General features: G+C 35.7%; 1 protein-coding gene across 3 annotated transcripts in view; it reads left to right on the plus strand.

Moving 5' to 3' along the window:
• Positions 1-20,896, plus strand: part of FER (FER tyrosine kinase) — a 162,659-nt gene that overhangs the window by 102,125 nt on the left and 39,638 nt on the right. For all 3 annotated transcript variants that reach the window (XM_082075066.1, XM_082075067.1, XM_082075068.1), the window contains 3 exons: positions 462-577; positions 2,167-2,261; positions 17,781-17,904. In XM_082075066.1, the coding sequence (XP_081931192.1) occupies positions 462-577; positions 2,167-2,261; positions 17,781-17,904 (335 nt within the window). The remainder of the gene's footprint in view (positions 1-461; positions 578-2,166; positions 2,262-17,780; positions 17,905-20,896) is intronic.

The following is a 20,896-nucleotide window of genomic DNA, read 5'->3' on the forward strand; positions in this document are numbered from 1 at the left end:
TTTCTTTCTTGTATATATGAGAATGTTTATGATACATTGATGTGTTTTGTCCTAGTTTCACAGATCATCTTTTGGTCTCTTACGGACTGCTAGTTAAAAACTATTGATAAAATAAAATAGTGTGAAAATGAAAGTAAGAATAAGAAACAATAAGTACTATCATCAGTGTCTGTTGACTTTAGAATTTGCTAAGAGGTTTTATGAGAAAATTGCAGTTACACAATTAATGTATTTTTTTCCTCTTTCCAGCAAGATCAAAGTAGAACTCATATACTATGTCCATATAATAGATGTACTATGTCTGTGTGAACTCCACTATATTAGTAACTGGAAGAAAACCTCATTCGTCTTCATAAACACGTTTCAGTGTTCTGTGCCAGTTACGTTAGCTGTCTGTATTATTTTCTGGAGATTTGTGAAGATTTTATTTACTTAGAATGACTTCTTTTCCCTGATTTCAGGGTAATTTTGGTGAAGTGTATAAGGGAACATTAAAGGATAAAACACCTGTTGCTGTAAAAACTTGTAAAGAAGATCTTCCTCAGGAGTTGAAAATAAAATTTCTGTCAGAAGCCAGGTAGGTTCTCTATACTTAATTGAAATATATGTTTGTTATATGCTTTTTTTTTGTTTTCTAAGTTTTATTTCTGGATGGCTTTACAAAATCTGATCTTCAGAAAAATTCAACAAAACAGTAATCAAACTTTTTCCTTTTTTTCTTTTTCTCAGTACATGCCACAACTGTTGCCCTGGTAACTAAACATCAGTATTTTTAACATGTGAATGCAGTAGCATCTGCACTTGCTGAAACTGCCTCTTTGGCAATGCAAGCTATGCGTATAAAACACAGTTTTGTTGTTGTAAGTGCTTCTATTTAGGACTTCTGAAATGTGCCTTGAGGAGTGGGATAAGAAGACTGGAAGATGCTGTTAATTTAAATGTGATAATACCAGTCATTAGTCCTGCCTTACATGCACGATTAATAGAGCTGGTCAAATGTGGCAAGATTACCGCATAGACCCCATTTAGTAATTTTCTCTTCGTACGAAGAGTTCACTCAGTAGAGATATTTTATGCTGTGTCAGGCAGCATGTGATTGCATACTTACATTTCAAATGACAATCACGCAGCAATATGCTAAGTATTCTCAGTATAAGCTGATGTAGATATGAGGTTCTGAGACCTTATGGCAGAAGGGTGTATTGAGATAATTTTACAATTGTTTAAATTAACATGCTCCCTCTTGCTATGAAGTTCATATGTTTTCATTTTTACTTTCAAAATAGTTAAACTGGAAAAGTAAAAGATGCTGTCTACATTTAGTGATGAAGATCAGCCACCATATCTATTGAATAATTCTAAACAGCTTGTAACTTGGCAACTGCAGAAATGTTTCATTTATTAAGCAGCCTGCCACTGCTAGTCTGAAAAAAAATAATGAAGTGTGTTATTTCTTACTAAACATGTATGTACCAGGTAGGTCAGTATTTTATCCTTGATCCTAGAAAAGAGGAGGTGCTTTAAATCGGCAAATAGTAGATGAAACATTTAAATTACAAGGTCTCTGTAGAATTCTTCCTTGTCCTTATTTCACTTACAAATCATAACATGATGTTTTAGGCTGCAAGTGTTCTTATTAAAGTATCATGTAAGATGTAAATGTTTATGTTTAATTCCCCAAATTAAAATTGCTGTTCTTATATTCTTCTAAAACTTACTGCATTAATCTCGTAAAGTAAAATTTGAATGAGTGTGCATTGAAAAGTGCAGCAGGGAAGTGTAGAGGCATGCTCTGCATACTTTTTTGATGTAGCTCTGCTTCTGGTCCACCAATGAAATGCTATTTAATTACAAGGGCTCTTGAGAAACTGCAGACATGTCAGGCCATATTTATTTCAGTTACATAGATGAAAGTTGTGTAGACAAATGGTAAAATTACAGTAAGAATAATAACAGTGTTCAATCTAGATTTATTAGTGAATCAGAATGCCCTCTGTTTCGAACAGAATTATGATTATCTGTTACACTGATTTTTTTATTTATGATAACATTAATGTTAACATGTTCAATTAAAATAACATTAAGGGTTTAAGATCTTTTCCTATAATATTTAATAAGTTTGTACAATAAAGTTTATTAATATAATAAACTTACTGTGTTTTGCAGAATACTCAAACAGTATGATCATCCTAATATTGTAAAACTTATAGGAGTTTGCACACAACGACAGCCTATTTATATTGTTATGGAACTTGTTCCAGGTAATTTTTTTTCTCAGCATATTTTTATAGATATTGTTTCCATAATGTAAAATGTATTGTTTTCTATTTTTCTTTATCTGCGTTCTTATGACTGATCTCAGAAGTCACCTGTGCTACAAATCTTTGGAAATATTAGGTTCTACTAGCTTTAGGGTGGAGTAAGCTCCACAAATCTATTGTGACTTTTTCTGTAGCTATTCAAGACAACAGAATTTGCTGAAAGGTATCTCAGCTCTATCTTCATTTTCTTCCTGACAAGATGTTACATGGTAGTTCCTTTAACAATAGTGTTATATGTTGACTGTTGAGATACTTGTATTTAAAGAAACTACATGGCTGGGCAATGTTTCATTTTAATTACTCAGATTTGGGTGTCATTTTTGGCAAAAATCTTTTTTTTCTTTACCAGAATATATTGTTCAGTTTGTGGGTTTCTCTTGATTTGTTCTTGGAATCTTGAGTTCATCTTATGCACCATGGCTGAAGAGAATTTTATATTGTTGGGATGATAACAGCTTTTGGGCAGTTTTACTTCTTCGCTGATTTTCTCAGCAGCTGTAAAATGTAGATGTTAGTACTGATTAATATGCAACACTGTATTTGTTTTATACATCAATGGATTTGTCTTTAAAATTTTATAGCAAGCGATATTAAGAACCACTTCATTCACAAAGACTTCTATTGTTTGTAATTCTTGAGTACTGGCTTTACTCCAAGAGCACTGAGGAAATCTTTAACCTATTGGAATTTTCTGCCTTTATTTAATTAGATTATATTAGATTATTATATTTGTATATGTGATTAACTTTATTAAAATAGAGACTTAAAAGCAGTGTCTCCTGGGTTTTAAGGCATGCTTTGGCAATCAGCTTCTCCAGACACCGCTGATGATCAAAATAAATCATGATATTTTAGCGCCTTTATAATTCTGGTTCAGCCTTGGACAAGTTTTTGAAACACAATAATACACTGTAAATGGAACTAAAAGCCGTCAATATAGAGAAGGTGGCAGATGCATATTTGAGCAGCTGTGCATCCATTGTTACATGCAAAAATATACTAATACGATTAGAGGAAATGTACATCAATTAATAAAAACTGTGAGAACCTTTCTCTGATTCTCATTTCTGCTTTGCAGCCCAGTTTTTGGATGCCAAAAATTCTTCTGTCTCTTGGCTTTGAATTTGCAAGAAACTTCCTCATTCTTACCCTGTTTTGCTGGTGTGCTTCCGTGCTTGCTTGCCGTCATAAACACTGCACTATGTTCAAGCCAACACACATTTCTATATTATTTTACACCTTGGCTAGCACACCACGAGACTGACCGAGGCAGCTAGAAATGATAGGATGCCAACCATGAAGAAGTTGGCAGAGGAAAGACAAAACACTACTTAGATCAGTTCAGAGAAACAGTAATTCAGTGTTACTGCTTTCCTGTTTTCTAATAGCAACTTTGGATGAAATTACTTAAAATAATAATTATTAGTGCTCTGATTTGGTATTTAATGCTACCTTTTGAAGAACAGAATAGTAGTAGGCTTGTTGACTTGCACTCAACACTTTCTCAGTATCTGCTTTTTGTCTTAAATATGTTTATGCCTGAAGGTGTTAGTGCAATTTAACTCTGAAATTCTTTTTAGTTCCTGAAAACGGTATGTTTTAGCTTAGAATTGTATTCTGTAAATGTATGGCTGAGAAGATGTGTAATTAATAAATGACAGTTTTTCCCCTGAGGAAAATATTAGATATATTTACATAAAATGTGGAATTTCTCCTGTGTTTTCTGAGTTCTATTTAAAGTTTTCACTTTTTCTACTGTTTTTGTATTTCAGATACATGTAGGCTACACACTTGCTATGTCTTTTGAGACAGCTATGGTGTGGCTCAGTAGTGGCTAATTCTGATTTTCATTCCAGCTTCAGATTTCAATTCAGATTCTTAATTTGTTCAGGAATAAAAAAGGAATTTTGAAACGTGGCACTTTATGTAGAGAAGTTCTGCTCTGCTACTGATTCTGTTATGAACTATCTCTGTTATGAACTATATTCTGTTATGAACTATCTCTGCAGACAAATGAACTATCTCTGCAGACAAATCTCTCAGACAAATCTTTCTTGCAAATGTAAATTGGATTAAAAGTTATGCGTCTGGATAAAGTCATCAATGAAAACAATACAGAAGGTGGGAGATGCGTATTTAAGTATCTGTGCATCTGTTGTTACATGCAAAAATAACACAGATGGTGCCAACAGTAAACAGAGAAATAAAGCAAGTTGTCAAAGACAATCATACTTTGTAGGTAGATCCCTTTTCTTGGTGTGTGTGTATGTTAATACAACAAGTGATATGTCCTAAATTAAGAATCACATTGATAAAGACATTTCAGGATGGATAATGTAGCAAGGATTAACCAAAATAATTAATGAATAATATTAAATAATAATAAATAATAATAATAAATAATAAACTGAGGTCTCCCCTCAGTCTCCTCCAGGGAGAGCAAACCAAGTGATTTTAACTGCTCCTCATACAGATTCCCCTCCAAACCCTTCATCAACTTCATCGCCCCCTTCTGGACACTCTTCTAGTAGCTTTATATCCTTTTATATCCTGTGTTACCTAGATCCACACACAGGGCTCCAGGTGAGGCTGCACCAGTGCAGAGCAGAGCGGGACAATCACCTCCCTCGCCCGGCTGGCAATGCTGTGCTGGATGCACACAGGACACGGTTGCCCTCTTGGCTGCCAGGGCACTGTTGGCTCATGTTCAACTTGCCATTGACCAGAACCCCTAGATCCCTCTCCACAGAGCTGCTCTCCAGCATCTCATTCCTCAGTCTGTATGTACAGCCAGGGTTGCTGTGTCCCAGGTGCAAAATCTGGCACTTGCCCTTGTTGAACTTCATGTGGTTGGTGATTGCCCAGTTCTCCAATTTGTCCAGATCCCTCTGCAGGGCCTCTCTGCCCTCAAGAGTGTCAACAGCTCCTCCCAATTTAGTGTCATCAGCAAATTTATTAGTATTCCCTCAAGTCCTGCATCCAAGTTATTTATGAAGACATTGAAGAGAGCTGGCCTTAAGATGGATCCCTGCGGAGCCCCACGAGTGACTGATACCCGGCCCAACATAACCCCATTTACTAGAACCCTTTGAGCCCAGCCCTTCAGCCAGTTGCTCACCCACAGCATTGTGTGTTTACCCAGCTGTGTGCTGGACATCTTTTCCAGGAGGATACTGTGAGAGACAGTATCAAAGGCTTTACTGAAATCCAAAATGATCACATTGACAGGTTCCCTTGGTCAAGTAGGTGGGTAACCTTGCTGTTGGTAATACTGACTTCACTGGATATGTCCACACAGTGTCAGTCCATCACAGAGCACTCCAGTACAGAAAGACTTGGTTTTGTTTTTCACAGTCCACCACTTGCCAAAAAATGAGGGAAATATGTTAAGGTAATGCACACATCTGTTATATAATCTCTCTTTGAGGGATGCATATGTGGAAAAACACATCCTATCTCCCTGCCATTGGCTGGGTTGCTAGGGGCCAAGTTTCTTCTCAGTCTTGTCCTGCAGGTCTTTCTGCAGGAACCTCTACAAGTGGGAAGGGGAGGAACATCACCCAGCAGAACGTGGCATCTTTTCCAAAGCCAGTTGGGATGAGGATACCCCAGTCATTCTAGCCTCTCAGACAACATCTAATGAAGAAACGGTCCTTTAAATTGAGAAAGGAGAAGGCCTGATAAGACATAAGTTGTGGGTTTTTGTTAATGTAACCATATTTTTATGATGGTACCGTTGATGATGACATGGACTTAGGATGCTTTATCCCCTTTATGATTTTTAAAAACTAAGCTGAGCATGATTCTTACATAAAGTTAAGGGACTCCAGTAAGCTGATGAAAGATAATTTCTTCTGAAGACTCAGAGTTCATGACAAATATTTTAACAAAGATGTGTTTTACAGTTGTCTAATAAAATGTGCCCAGTGACCATCATAAGCTGCTTTTTTACATTTTAAAAAGCATATATCAGGCAATATGCATTTTAATATAGGAAAAACACCTCTGGAATATTTTTTAAAGAGCTGGGTTCTCCTGTTTTCTAGGTAAGCAGATGATACTATTGCCCAATTAAAGACATATAATAAATAGTCTATCTGAATACAGATGAGCATATTCAGCCAACTGTTTTTATTATATGTGACATGTATACCACAGATAAATATTTCAGTAAGTTGTAGTGGCTACCTACTAATAAGAAACCCCCAATTAGTATTCTGAAGAGCATTATTTGGGAGGTATGTGCTTCTATTTTGTGTAGGACAGTATTTGTTTGTTGTATAATTTAGATATATTATCGCTTTCTGTAAGCTATTCTTCTAATTGATAAAAAAGAAATGAGTTAAAATATTCCCTGTCATATATAAACAGAAGCTCAAACGCACCTAGCACCAATGTGTCCTTCATATAAACATGGAAAGTTACATGTATAGAAGAGATGTGATGTAAAACTGCCATTCAGGAATTTACAAGGAGAGTTACCAAAAAATAAAATAAATGATTTTTGAAATCCTAAGCAAATGGTTCTCCCTCTCCTCCTCTCACGTTCCCAAAACTGCCAAGGTAGCCATTGAAATGGAATCAATGAGTCCTAAATATTTTCTCTTATAAATATTTTATATAGTTGTAAGTTAACAGAGATCCATAGAAAAATGTTTTTTTTCAGGCTTAAATTATGCTAGCTAGATGCTGTGAAAAAGCAATTTAGCAAAGCAGATGGCTTTAAAATGTTGATTTGTAATTGCATAATGGATACATTTGTAATAACCTTTAAAGCACTCTTGCAAATAATTAATTTTATTCTTTTTTAACTAAATGACATTAAAATATTAACTAAAAAGAACTACTTGCCAGATGATTACAAGGGCCCAATACTGGTGTTTTTGTGTGGCTTCCCAACTACCATGCAATAAAAATTAACCTGAATTTCACAGAGGCATAGTTTTTGTTTCTGTGCATTTTTAGTAGACTAACAACTGAGAAAATAAGTCAATTTGGAAATTGTCTTACATCATTTTGTTAACGGAGAACTTCTCACAAAGATTTCCTCTTCTTGTTTGGTAGTTAAGACTATTTCTCCATAACAACCATAGTGACTAGCTTGAAAATATCAAGACTATTAAAAAGAAAGAAAATTTGAGGAGCACCCCATGCATTTATATGCTGATTTTTTGCATATATATTGTGTTCCTAGAAGCTGGACTTTTCTTTCTCTTTCTTTCTCTTTCTTTCTCTTTTGCTGTGCACTTACCTTTGCTTATATTTTCTGATTTCTGGTTCCTAGCTTCTACTTCTCATATTCTATTAGAGCTCTTAGTTTAGGATGGTCCTGAACAGTATAATGTGCCTGCCCTCTACACTCATGTAGGATGCCAGATGTGTTGGTTTCTAGATACAGAGGCGCAAGTAATTGCGGCTTGCTGGACACATCGTGTGATGTCTTGAGCCAGAGAGCAAAAGATGTGAGATCCAGCATCTGTAATTTCTTGTAGAGTTCTCTGCACAGTGAGCTGCATCTAATTTGTTGAGCATTTGCTGATCATCTGCATAGCATATGCATAGTAAGTGGGATGCATCCAGTGGATGGCTGTGTTTTAATAGTAATCTATTATTCAGATAAGGAGCCTGTAAGCTTTGTTTATAAGCTCGAGCTTTATCTTGCAGCAATGCCTGGAGAGAATACAGTGGATTAAGTCTCCCTGCTGATTCTGAATCCAGTGAGGCTACTGAAAAACAGTGTTTGACTGCCAGTTTCTTCTTCTACTTCCACTGCCCAAAAGCAGATTTCAGATGCTGTGATAGCACAAAGCTAATGAAAACTCCATGCCAAAAAAAAAAAAAAAGTTTTATTTTACAATACAGTTGAATAAGTCTTACTGTAATTGCAATATCATGCAGTGAATTTTAAATGCTGCATTGAAAGAGTAGAAATTATTCAGGTGAGCTCCAGGAAAAGAAGGGTACAACTCTTAACTTGATGTATACTGTGGAAGATTTTCATACATTTCAAAAATTCTGCTTAGAAAAATTAGATTATTTGAACCAGTTAGTATTATGAAGAACTCTTATAATCCTGTAGTTTGCTCTAAGTTATTTTCCTTGCAGCATACTTCCTTTTTTTCTTACTGCTTTGTAATGAAATGCCAGCTAAGATGGTTTGATAAGGTGTGTTGCAAAGATATTATTTGATGGAGTTTTTTTCTGATATCTACTGATCTGAAAATGTGAATACTGCATTATTTCACAACGTAATACAGTAACATTTTAATAATCTTTTGTGATGCATTTTAAGTACTCAGTTTATCCTAAGATAGAAGTTAAAGTGAGAATTGCTAAAGAATTTTGGGAATAGAAACACTCTGTGTTGAGATTTGTCAAATGCTTGATGCTCATAGAGCCATGAGTATGTATTGTCATATGGACTTGACTAACCTGACTGAGCAGCAGTGCAGTAAAGGTGGTGTATTAGTCTTAAAATTGTTCGGTGAGGGTTGCTGCATATTTGAGACTGTGCCTTAACCACTGGAATTTTCTAATGTAGACAAGCCTTCGTCAAGAATGTTTTCCAACGTGAGAAACAGCAGAGCTTTCTGTAGAAGTAAGGTTTATGATACTTTGTAAGAAAGCACGTAATTTTCCTCTGATGCCACATCAATCTAAAAAACAGAGCATTTTACTGTTACTTTTGAGATTTAATTGATTCAGTTTTCTTTGCTCTGTACTTGTTTTCACAGTGTTTTTGTTTTGGGGGTTTGTGTATGTGTGTGTGTTTTATCCTGCATTGTTGACCGTAAAACTGAAGAGAGGGAAGTAATTATGAGGAGCTGCTTTGGTATTCGGGTAAAGATTCAGGTAAAGAAGGTATTTTGGTAACAGGTAAAAAACAATTTGCCAGTGTCTCCTAAGGCCAAACAGGGCATAAGAAGTATTCATAACAGCTCATTTTTAGCAAATTTATATGATGATCAGAGAGACTACCTGGAGTACATCTAGCATTATCTGTAATCTGGTCAGAATCTAGACTAATAACCTGTGAAAAATGGATGACGGATTTTAATGAGGTGTAGAAAGTATTATCAGGAAAATGGTGAAGAAGTTGACAAAACCCGCTTCCTATTCTTTTCTCCTTTCAGAGTCGACACAGCATTTTTCCACTATTATCTTCCTGATCCCAACTTAGTGATGCTCTTATTGATCATGGATCTCATTATGGTGTTTCTGCTTTGAGAATAAGGGATTTTAGTTCACTGAAACACTCAAGATCACTGAAGTTTGTTTTTATTTACTCTTATTTTATCATGCAATTTCCCATGTAAGCAAAATCATATTGCAGGGGTCTCTTTTGACTTTGAATGTTTTTTTCTGTTCCTAGGTTTAGGGGAAAAACAAATAAAAATAAAATGTAATCTGTAAGATGGAAAAAGCAATCCCAAGCCACAAGATTCTTTCTTCTTCTTTACGTTCATTTCAATTGACTTGAATTTTAGCTTGCTCTGATAGAAGAATTTAATTTAGAGGTAGGAAATTTGCATGTTCATGAACTGTGTCTTTTAGAATGGAGTGTTCTTAAGATAGGCATGTAATCCTGTGGTGCAGTTACCATTTCGTGCAACTATTTCAACAGTTTATCTTGTAGAACCTTCCAAGGTGCCTCTGTCCCTCCAGCAAAAAGAGTCTGCACAGGTTGTCAAGATAAGCACTGTCATCACGCCTGCACCAGCTCTCTCTGGAAGCACTTGTCTAATTTATAGTAGATGTAAACATCTTTATATGTTCCAATAGTTTATTCAAGGTTTTAGAAAGTAGCTTGTAGTCACATTTTTTTGTGACCTACTCCTTTTAACTTGTGGACTGTTAAATCACAAGTTGATTGTCTACTTTCTGTTTCAGGTTTCTATCTATTTAAACAGTTTTATAATCAACATAGTTAAAATCACATCACCAGAAATATTTTGAATGAATTTTCTTCTTGGTAAGTCAGGCATTCAGAAAATTCAAGGATCTGCCTTGTCTGTTGAGCCTTAAAATTTAGCTTCCTCTAGCATATATATATACATTGTGAGTTTATTATGTATTACAATATTATGAAAACTGGATCTCCTTTCTGCATCAGATCCTTGCTTCATACAGTTCTGAACAGTTTTTCAGAAATTGTTTCTTGTCTCCAAATCCATTCTGTGGCCATATTCTATTCTGTTAGTGATCTGCTCCAGACGTGATTCCCGCACATCCCCCCAGTGAGCATTTTTGGACATTTTTTCACTCTGATACTAATAGCTTTGTAGACATTTCTCTGAAATACTAGTGTGCATTCCTGATACCACCATAGGATTCCTATTTGATAATGGATAGGTGATTGCAAAAAAAGCAACCTCCTACTTAACTGGACATAGAGTTTGTGTTCCTTGTTCTATCTGTGCTCATGCTGACATACTCTAGAGTAGATCTAGTGAACACTTGTAGCTGGAAACAGGTTGAGCTATGCTTGTCCATATAAACAGCTATGACAACATCCAGTAATCTAATAGTATGGTAAGGTTGTCTGAATTGGGTTTCAGCTATGTATGTTCAGCTTATATCTAGACATATGTAGCTATTAATAGCTTTCAAGGTGGAGTTCAGCAAGGTCATAACATCCATCTTTGCAATTGGATAAGGTAACCTGTTCAGATTTGTACTGAATCATTTGGAATGCAAATTGCCTGTGCCATTGATGCAGAAACATTTCAGAGGTGATGGGTTTTATTAACTCAGATGCAGCACTGCTTGATTTCAGCTGTGCTGGCTCCCAGACACATTTGGAAAGAGCCTGTAGCAGGATCTGATAAGCTGTTCTTAACCCAAGCTCCATGATTACCTCTGCACCCTGTTCTTGCTATCCTACATGCATTTGGCTTTGGTCCAGCTTGGCTTACTCCATCTCTTCTGAGAGTGAGGTGACTCCATTGCTACTTTCTGTGTGTTATAGCACTTTTTACTTCTGCAGGGCTTGTTAGGTCACAAACATCTCCAAGTAAAGCTTCAGTATTTTGCCTGACCTGTCAGGCCCTTATTTTGGCATTTGTTGGAAAAGAAGGCTACTTGGTATAAACTGGAGAAATACACACAGATGCATTATAACTGGTGTTGAGATAGAGCTAGTACAACCTACTAAATCCTAACTCACTTCTGTGGAATTACTCTTCTGTCTGTACTGATACTTTAGGGTATAGCACCAAATCACAGCTGACTCCATGTATTTCTGCTGTTAGTTGCACTGAAGCCAATGAGCCCATTTATAACAAAAGTTTCAGTGCTGAGACTGAGGTATGTATAATTTATTTGTTGATGTGATGTGCAATATCCATATTATCTGAGCTTTTCTGCTAAATGAATTATCATCTTGAATAAATAAGAGCTTTGCTAAGAGCAGCTAAGAGCTGCTAAGAGCAGCTGAAGTACCCTATGGCTTACCTGAGCCTGAGGTTAGCCTTGCCGTCTCTGAGGTGCAGCAGATTTCGTACACAGACCTGGAATGCTGTGCTGAAAAAAAGGTTAACCTTTAGTTACACATTATGTGATTCAGCTGCTGTGTTTTCTACTTTGTATGGTGGGATTTTTTTCAGTTTCCTGCATCTGGAGGCAGTGACATCTATAGAAATCATTCATATTTTTTTTTCCAATTACTTCTCTTTAGACATCCCTTAAAACTTCAAAAAAGTTTTGTTTGATCTGCCCCTTTGGTTGTATTGTGTATCCTCAGTAGCTGTCTTTTGCCAGCAGATTTCAGATCTGTGTTCTAGCTTAGTCACATCCTGAATCTTTACTGCACATTCTCAAAAATGAATGAAAAAAAAAAAAAAAGATTAGTCAAATTCTAGACAAATTCAAATTAGAGATAGGGTGCAGATTTTTAACAGTGATAGTGCCTGCCTGGTTTTGTTTTCCATTCAATTCTTTTATTTTTTTCTCTAGTGTAATAACTTGTCTGGCTCAATACCCAGCTGTTGCTGAAGCCACCTTCTGTCTGCCCTACAGTTTCTCTCCACGCTAATATTAATATGACCCATGTCCGTTTCTCTAGATTTTGGTTTTGTCTCTCACTTTATCCTTTCCTCCTGCACTCAAGTAAGCTTCCATCTTCCATTTTTGTTTGCCCTTACTTGTCTGCAACCTGCCATGCTTCTGGCTCTGCTACTTTCTGTCTTGTTGGTCATATCACCCTATGAACCAGACACCCTCCCGTGGATTCCTTCTTTCCCTGTGTGTGCCCAACTTCTCCCTCTCCCCTTTAATCTGTGTGGTAAACATGCACATGCACACATACAGACCCCGCTCTTTCTTCCTCTCTTCCCTTCTTCTCAGTCTTGTACATTCACATGGGCCTCTGCCTTCCTATTTGCTGCATGATTTCCAGCTGTGAGGATATTAAGAGAAGAGGAGAAATGGTCAGATTCCTTCATTGGGGTGTAGGTGGTGGTGATTTAAAAATCATTTCAGCTTAGAGATTCTCTATTTGATAAAACAAGACCAAAGCCCCACTATACAGTCTTCTTTTATTGTAACATTTGAAACCACAGTTTTGATTTTTAAAATATTTTAGGCTTTGATGTTACTATATTTTGTATCAAGATTGTACAAAAATAAATCAGCAAGTAGATGAATCTGTTTGAAAACTGAATAAAAACAACCAAACATAAAAAATCATCCAAGTGTTTTGTTAGCTACAAGAACTTCTATACGCATCTTATTTCTTTAGTTTTATTTGTTAGTATTCCTCCATGTTATTATTTTTGCTTTACCTGGAACAACTTTTAAGTAGAAATATCTATTATTTAAGGTGTCTACATTTAAAAAAATGTTCATTCTTTTTCTTTAGACTAAACCCCTCCATTCCTCATGTATGTCCTGTTTCACATGGATAATCATGACTTTCTATTCTGGATTCCGTTTCATGGCTAATGATCATGGGGTTTTAAGCATAGTTCAATTATAAGATTTAATGAAACAAAACTAATTGGGAGACTTCCTAGGGGAAAATTATTTTGCTTTTAGTTAAGTTCTGAAGTAGGTTGTGCCTACTCACTTGTAGTCCTGTATCTTCTTAGCCACAATACCAAAACACAGAGTCCAAGCAGTGTGGACAGGATTGTGTTGTGCAACACAGAGTATAAGGGATACTGGTTGTTGATGTCTCACTATCATTTCTGGTTTCTGCTTGACAGATAATGACAGACTCGATTTTGGAAAGTCTTTTATGCTATTTGGGAATAAGTGGCTAGTGTGGGAGGATCATTGGCTTCATGTTCTAGCTTATTTGATCCACCTTAAATCTAAGGCAAGGTTACTGACCATTGTCAATAGTTTTCTTGTTTTGAACATAGTATGGCTGTGGGCTGTCATCCCATTAAAGGGAAGTGAAATAGCACATATAATGTGTTGTAACCTTCTCATCTTCATTTTATTGCAGTGTAGTTATTTTCTGCAAGTCATCTCCATTGTGGTGTCATCACAGGTGTTCTGCTAAAAAGTCATCTGCATCGCAGTCCTGGTGCAAGCAATGTTTTCTCTGTGTTTACCTGTTTGTTGCTGCTGTCCTTGGCTCTCAGTGCCTGTCTTCCTCCCTCCTTCCCTCCCTTCTTTCCTTCCTCCCTTCCTCCCTTCTGGCAGCTTTTATTTGCTTTGCCTAAAAGGAAGAATGAAGTTTCAAGTGGATTTTGCAATAGTACTCTGCAGATAGTTGAAAAAACTTGGATTTATTTACAGTTTTTGTTACTACTTACAAAAAATTAAAAAAAACCACTGCATTACACAGAAATGATTAATTAGTTAAAAAGGCATACTGTTTTAAGGCAAAAGAATGCTTCAGCATCTCTAAAGCCTTACATTTTTAATAGTTTGACAAATAGCCACTTAGTTTATTAAAAAACTTGCCTTCTAGAATTGCTACAGATGCATACTTGCTATTTTAAATTCATAGTTTTAAGTAGCTATGTTTGGATTGGTTTCATTGATAATACATATGGGATTAAGATATTGGGTGATAAACAAACTCCAGATTTCTTTACATTAGTCAAAAGACTGACCATATGAATCCTCAAATTTATAAATACTTACAGGTGCAGATAAAGGTCATTTCAATAATATTATAATAGCTTATAAAGCAGTTATGAATATTGAATCATGGAACTCCTCTGTTAGGTGACCATTAAGTGATAAGGCCAGAAGCATGCTGCGTCTGCATGATTAATGTGTGTAGAAATATAAGAAGAGTTAAATGGACTCTGTAAACAAACTACTACTTAACAAGGCTGTTTAATAAAGGAAATTCTCCCAATTTATTAAAACTTATGTGTAAATAATAAAATATAGAGTTCCACAGAATTCTTAATAATTGCTGTTGTTAACACATTTATTAATATTTCTATAATTGTTATTTATAACATCATTAAAATGGTGTGATACCATATACAGATATATATAGATAATATATGTCTCTATATCTAGAAATAAATAAGTGGGAGATTTCCCACTGTAATTTCAAAACTATATTTTAGTTATGTTCAGTGACAATACTGGTTGTCAGAATAATGCCAAGAGTGCCTAGAACAAGTAGGTAGGTACCATTTTGAGCTCCAGCTCAGGAGAACATAGTTGATTATAAATCCCATTAAAGTCAGAGTTTGCTATAATTAAATATTTTTAAAACTGTTTAACGTATTTCTTTGCCATTTCTTGTATTTTTATTTCTTCTTGTGGATCACAAATAGGACTTTTTGTCTCTTGGAAAACATAAGCTTACTTTTGTGTGCACCATTAAGTGAACTGTTATATTTCTATAAAATACTACTTAATGTACAGCATAAACTTTATGCTATAAAGTATGATCAACACTAGGAGGTGCTGATATGTGGTATTTTCACTCTCTTAAAATTTCTTCATATAATGGGAAATAGTTCACAGTGAAATACATGGAGGGCTGTTTTCAGAAATCCAATTATAGCAGACTGCTCTCATGGCGCTTCTGCTTATGTACTACATTTTGTCATCTAATTAGTAAAATAATTCTATTGTATTAGGCAGACACTCCAGTACTGTTGTTTATCCTCCTGTAAAGCCAAACAGGCAGTCGATTGCTTCTTGGTGATAATACTATGATGGTCTAGTTATTTCTGTAATACTTAAAATGAGTGGTTGGAGCAAGCCTCATTTCCTGGTAGTGTTGTGTGCCATTAACTGGAATAACAGGTGGCCATGTAGAATACCATGGAAAATCCACATATAAGAGAAAGCATTGGTTACTCTTATGTAGTCATGTAGTTTTGTTTCAGTTGTTTCATAGTCTGATTGGTCTGTTTATTTAATTTTTACCAACAGCTGTGTGCTACAAATAGTGAATTAGTGAAATCCTCTTAACTCAGCTTTGAACATATTCACATGGCTGCCTTCCTGTGAAGAAGAAGAGCTGGAACATTAACCACAGTAGGAAAAAAGTCAGAAATTTCAGAAAAGTCAGAATTTACTAGTAAGAGTAATTCTGTTAGTTAAAGGACAGGTACTTAAGCCTAGGTTGCTATCACAATTATGAAGATAATAAAGATTTAATTTAAAATTACATATCTTATACAGAACGAGATGTGTATCACTTTGCTCTATTATTTTGTCTGCAACTAACAGTGCTTCCAAATCAGTATTGAACAGATTATTTAAAGGACATTTTTGTTACCTCTGTGCAAGGACAGATAAAATGGAACTGCTAGTGAAAACACACCTCTGCTGAGTTTTTTCACTATTGAGACTCTGAGATAGACTAAGATAATTTTAGTAAAACTGTGTTTTTATGATAGGCATAAAATATACTGTACACAGCTCAAGGTATACTGTGCTGTTTTATTAATGAATATAGTATCTTGTTATTTGAGAACAGATTTTTATTGTTGATTGTGGAGAGCAATAACTCATTTGTACAAAGAATTTATATAATTTGTGAAGAATATCAGTTTAGATTCACTGTGATGTTGTTGTAACACTTTTTATAAATAGAATTTTCTTAGCACTTGTTCTTTCGTTTTTAGTACAGCTGTGTGAGAAGACATCTCTTTTTGTAGTATATCAAACTGAGCTTATCTCAGTTTTCGGTTCTTCCAGCAGAAAGGGGCTATAAATTCTCAGTCTTCAATATTGGAACATTGGTTGATTGAGGGTAGTGTTTGTTTTGGTGTTTGTTTTTTGTTGTTGTTGTTGTTTTGGTTTTGGTTTGGTTTTGGTTTTGTTTTTTTTTTAGGATGGTCTTATTTGTTTTCTCTGTAAGCTTCCTTGGTTTACTAATCTTACTGAAGTAATCATACTAATTAAAAGATGATTCCTATGTACAGAGCAATGAGTTCTCAGTAGACAAATAAAATAATTTTCATGAGCTTGTTGTTATGTGTTGGAGGGGGGAATTCCTTAAAAATCATTAACTGTCTGCTATAGCCAGATAAGTCTGTTAAAATGTATTAAAAATTACACATATTTCAACGTAGGGTTTATATTTCTTCTCTCTGGCAATACCTACCTTTTGTCAGTTACCATACTACGTCAGTAACCTCTCAGATTAAAGGAAGGGTGATTGTTACCCAGTCCAGTTTGCAATAGTTTTCTGTTCTTTTAAGATCTCATTATAATTTAAATCTCAGTATCCCAAGATTCGCTGTGTCAGGTTTTGGAGATGTGTGTAACTGTCTTTTGTAGAACGGAAGGTATTTCAGATTTACTTTAGAGTCAAGAGCATCCAGTCAGCTTTTGATTCTCTCTCTGTCTGTTACTCAGCCTGAGAGTAATGGGCATGATGGGATGTTAGTTATTCAGAAACTTCTTTTGCAAACACAAATTTCCTTTTGGAAATCCTCCATGCTGATCCTTCCACTCCTAAGACAGGAGGACAACAACGTTGTTCCTCCAAGGTAGAACACTGTGAAGTTACAGTAAGAGTTGTTTGCCTTCAGTTGCTAGTGTCAAAAATGCAGCTAACATGGCCCAAAGAAGTAAAATGCTTTGTTACACATCCAGAAACATCAGTGTAGAATTTAAGAAACACCACTCTTGTGTAACTAATATGACCTAACCTCTTTATTAATAATTTTTATAAACCCCTACAGCAACTATTCTGTGATTAGAGAAGTATATTTATCACAAATTATCAACTGTTTTTGTTGCCAGTTTTCATATAAGTCCATATTTAGTGTACACTGGTAAAGATTTTGGGTACATCAAAAACATGCTGTGCAGCTTCCACTTTAAAACACCGAGTATTTAAGAGAAGTTAGGGAAAGTGGATTTTGAGAGGTGAGTTCTGTCTTTTCCTTAGGCTAACCTTAAACTGATAGGTTGAGGAGAACAGCTAATAGTTGCATTTTGTTTGGTCTTGCACCCCTAATGACAGCTAAACTTGAATATCCTATCTATCTTTTCTCACTGTCCACCTGTCTGTTTTTCTAGGAGGTGATTTCCTGTCCTTTTTAAGAAAAAAAAAGGATGAGCTAAAAACCAAACAGCTGGTGAAATTTTCATTAGATGCTGCTTCTGGTATGGCCTATCTCGAATCAAAAAATTGTATACATAGGTAAGGAAGATATTTTTTTCTCACTATTGTAATTTTTATCATTGGAAATGCTACATCTTTAAATGTATATGGTGTTTATTCTCAACAGGAGTGATCCCTAGAATTTTTTTTAAAAAAGACTACATGCTTTATTTTTCTGAAAGGAGATCATTATTGCATGTCTAATTCAAAACTGTTTTGTTCATTTGTTCAAAATAAGTCACCATAGTAATTAGCATTATAAGGAGCATAGTTCATATGCTGACAACGAACCATGGCAAAAGGCAATCTGTGAGGCTTATATCCTGTTGAAATTTACTTGCATGGCCAACAAAGAAATTATGTTACGTTTCAAGTATGTTTCAGAAAATCCACTGGTTTAGCAGAAAATGTCTGTATATTAAAATATTAATTCCCGGACTACTTTCTCTAAAATATGGAAGATTATCAGGCATTATGCTATTGGGGTACTTTATTTCTGTTCCTACCGTTCCTTTTGGTTATTTCTTCTTCAGTTTGACTCTGCTATGGAGCTGCTTATAGTCAGTCTGTATCAAAAGGAATGTAGTTAATTTCCACTTTTTTTTTTCTCAGAATATCACAGTGTACTTACTATTTGTAAGCGTTGTTTATATGTTATCTGCTCTTTTTTGTGTGTTTGACTTGACTTAAGGAAGCATAAGTAATCTTATGCTGTTTCCAAAACTTGGAAAATTATTCTGAAGCACAAGTTAATTGAAACACTTCTACAAGATCATGATCAGTAATGCTGAAAGAAAAAGAAAAACAACAACCTAATGCACAATATAAAACTAAGGAATATTCCTTTTGGGAAATCCCAGACAAGTATTGTAAACACCATGAGTAAAAGTAGGACAAGGGTCCCAACATTCTGTCATGATAGAATGTGTTTCAGCCCAGCTCTGTTTGCCATGAAAATCACAGCATAAAAATCAGAGAAAAATCAGACCAAGTAATAGCACTGGTGGTTTACACTAGCCTCATAAATGCTCTATTGCTTTATAATTTCTGTAACTGTCAGACCAATGTTATATCAGAAGTGCCGTTTTAGAACTCTTGTGTTCTTAGAAAATAAAACCAAGGGGAAAAATAGTAGAGCTGAATAACTAAATGTAAATAATTTTAGAAACAATTATTTTTGGAGATGTGCTATTGCTACCTTCCTTTTTTTTCTTTTTTTTTTTCTTTTTTTTTTTTTGACTCTGGAAAAAGGTTATCCCTGCTCATCTGTGCATTAGATCTGTTCTAATTACTACAGATGGCAATGTGGCTTCATGGTGTCTCTGAAAGATGCATTGGCAGTTAGCAGTGAATAGGAAAAGCTATTCTTAAGGTGTGTTTACAAAGCTAATAGTGATTCAGAGAATGTATTTCAGAGAGAAGATACATGTTAAAATGTCTTACCAGGTGAAGATTTCATTGTTTCATTGTTTTCAGTTAGAAAGCTGAATACAAATATGTCAGATAGATCTCAAATCAGGAAAATAGCTGTAATCTAATCTTAGCTAGTGTTGTAGATTTGCCAATGCACCCAGCCTGAGTTACACATACTGTGATACAAGTAGGGAAAAATTTCTCTCCCTCATTTACTTTTTAGCTTTCAAAAGCTTCACAAAATCTGTTTATTATTATCACAGATTGTCACAGGAGTTTGTCACAGATATCTACCACTTTCCTTGAAGGCAAACCCAAGATTTTTTGTAGATTCATCCTGAAGAAAACTGCACTTTTAAAGTGCAACTAAGCAAGCAAACAGTATCTTCAGGAAAGCATCATACTTCAATGAAACATACTTTTTACATGTTAATATATCAAAATATGCATTTCCAGTATTATTTTACCAGTCTTATTTTCTCCAATATTCAGTATTATTTTTGCTTTTATGTGGTTGCCTGTAGTGTGTGCTTATTTTATTTATGAGCTAATTCTTCTGAATTTGATTGGTAACCATAAACAGAATTTCTGAATCGGGACAAAAATCAACCAAGAGTAGTAATTCTAGCAGTGATGACAGAGGCACTCCTGAGTGTTTTGTGGGGTTTTTTTGAGCTACTAGTACAGGTTAATTGGCAAATCCTTACTCTAGAAGACTAGTTCATAAAGCTTTAAAGTGTGTTTTACTGAAAACCAAACTGCATTTTAGTATAGAATCATGGAATCATAGAATGCTAGGGATTGGAAGGGAACTCGAAAGATTATCTAGTCCAATCCCCCTGGCGGAGCAGGAACACCTAGATGACGCTACACAGGAACATGTCCAGGCGGGTTTTGAATGTCTCCAGATTAGGAGACTCCACAGCCTCCCTGGGCAGCCTGTTCCAGTGCTCTGTCACCCGCACTGAGAAGAAGTTTCTTCTCAAGTTTAAGTGGAACTTCTTGTGTTCCAGCTTAAACCCATTACCCCTTGTCCTACCATTGTTTGTCACCGAGAAGAGCCTGGCTCCATCCTCGTGACACTCACCCTGTGTATATTTGTAAACATTAATAAGGTCACCCCTCAGTCTCCTCTTCTCCAAGCTAAAGAGACCCAGCTCCCTCAGCCTTTCCTCGTAAGGGAGATGCTCCACTCCCTTCATCATCTTTGTTGCCCTACGCTGAACTCTCTCCAGCAGTTCTCTTCTTGAACTGAGGCGCCCAGAACTGGACACAATATTCCAGGTGTAGTATGCTTAGCATACATAAATTTTTTCTTGGTCTGTTCCCTGTTTGAGGAGTTTGAGCATTTATCCTATATTTCTGGGCAACCCAGGGGTCTGCCTGCAGATACATCTGTCTAGAAGCCCTGCCTGCCACAGACACACAGAGCATCTGTGGGTACTTGATGGGTACTTGCTGTGCCGCCAATACGCTGAACAAGGGAATGGCAAGCTAGCAGGGAAAAGTTAAACTGTCTAGTGCTTTGTAAGCAAATTCTTAGGTGTTCAAGACTCAGAGCCCCACTGGCGCTTCAGTCCCTCCTTACCCAAACACTGAAAGTGCGGCTCTGTGACTG

The sequence above is a fragment of the Streptopelia decaocto genome, assembly GCF_964273445.1.
Source record: "Streptopelia decaocto genome assembly, chromosome: Z".
Lineage (NCBI taxonomy): Eukaryota > Metazoa > Chordata > Aves > Columbiformes > Columbidae > Streptopelia > Streptopelia decaocto.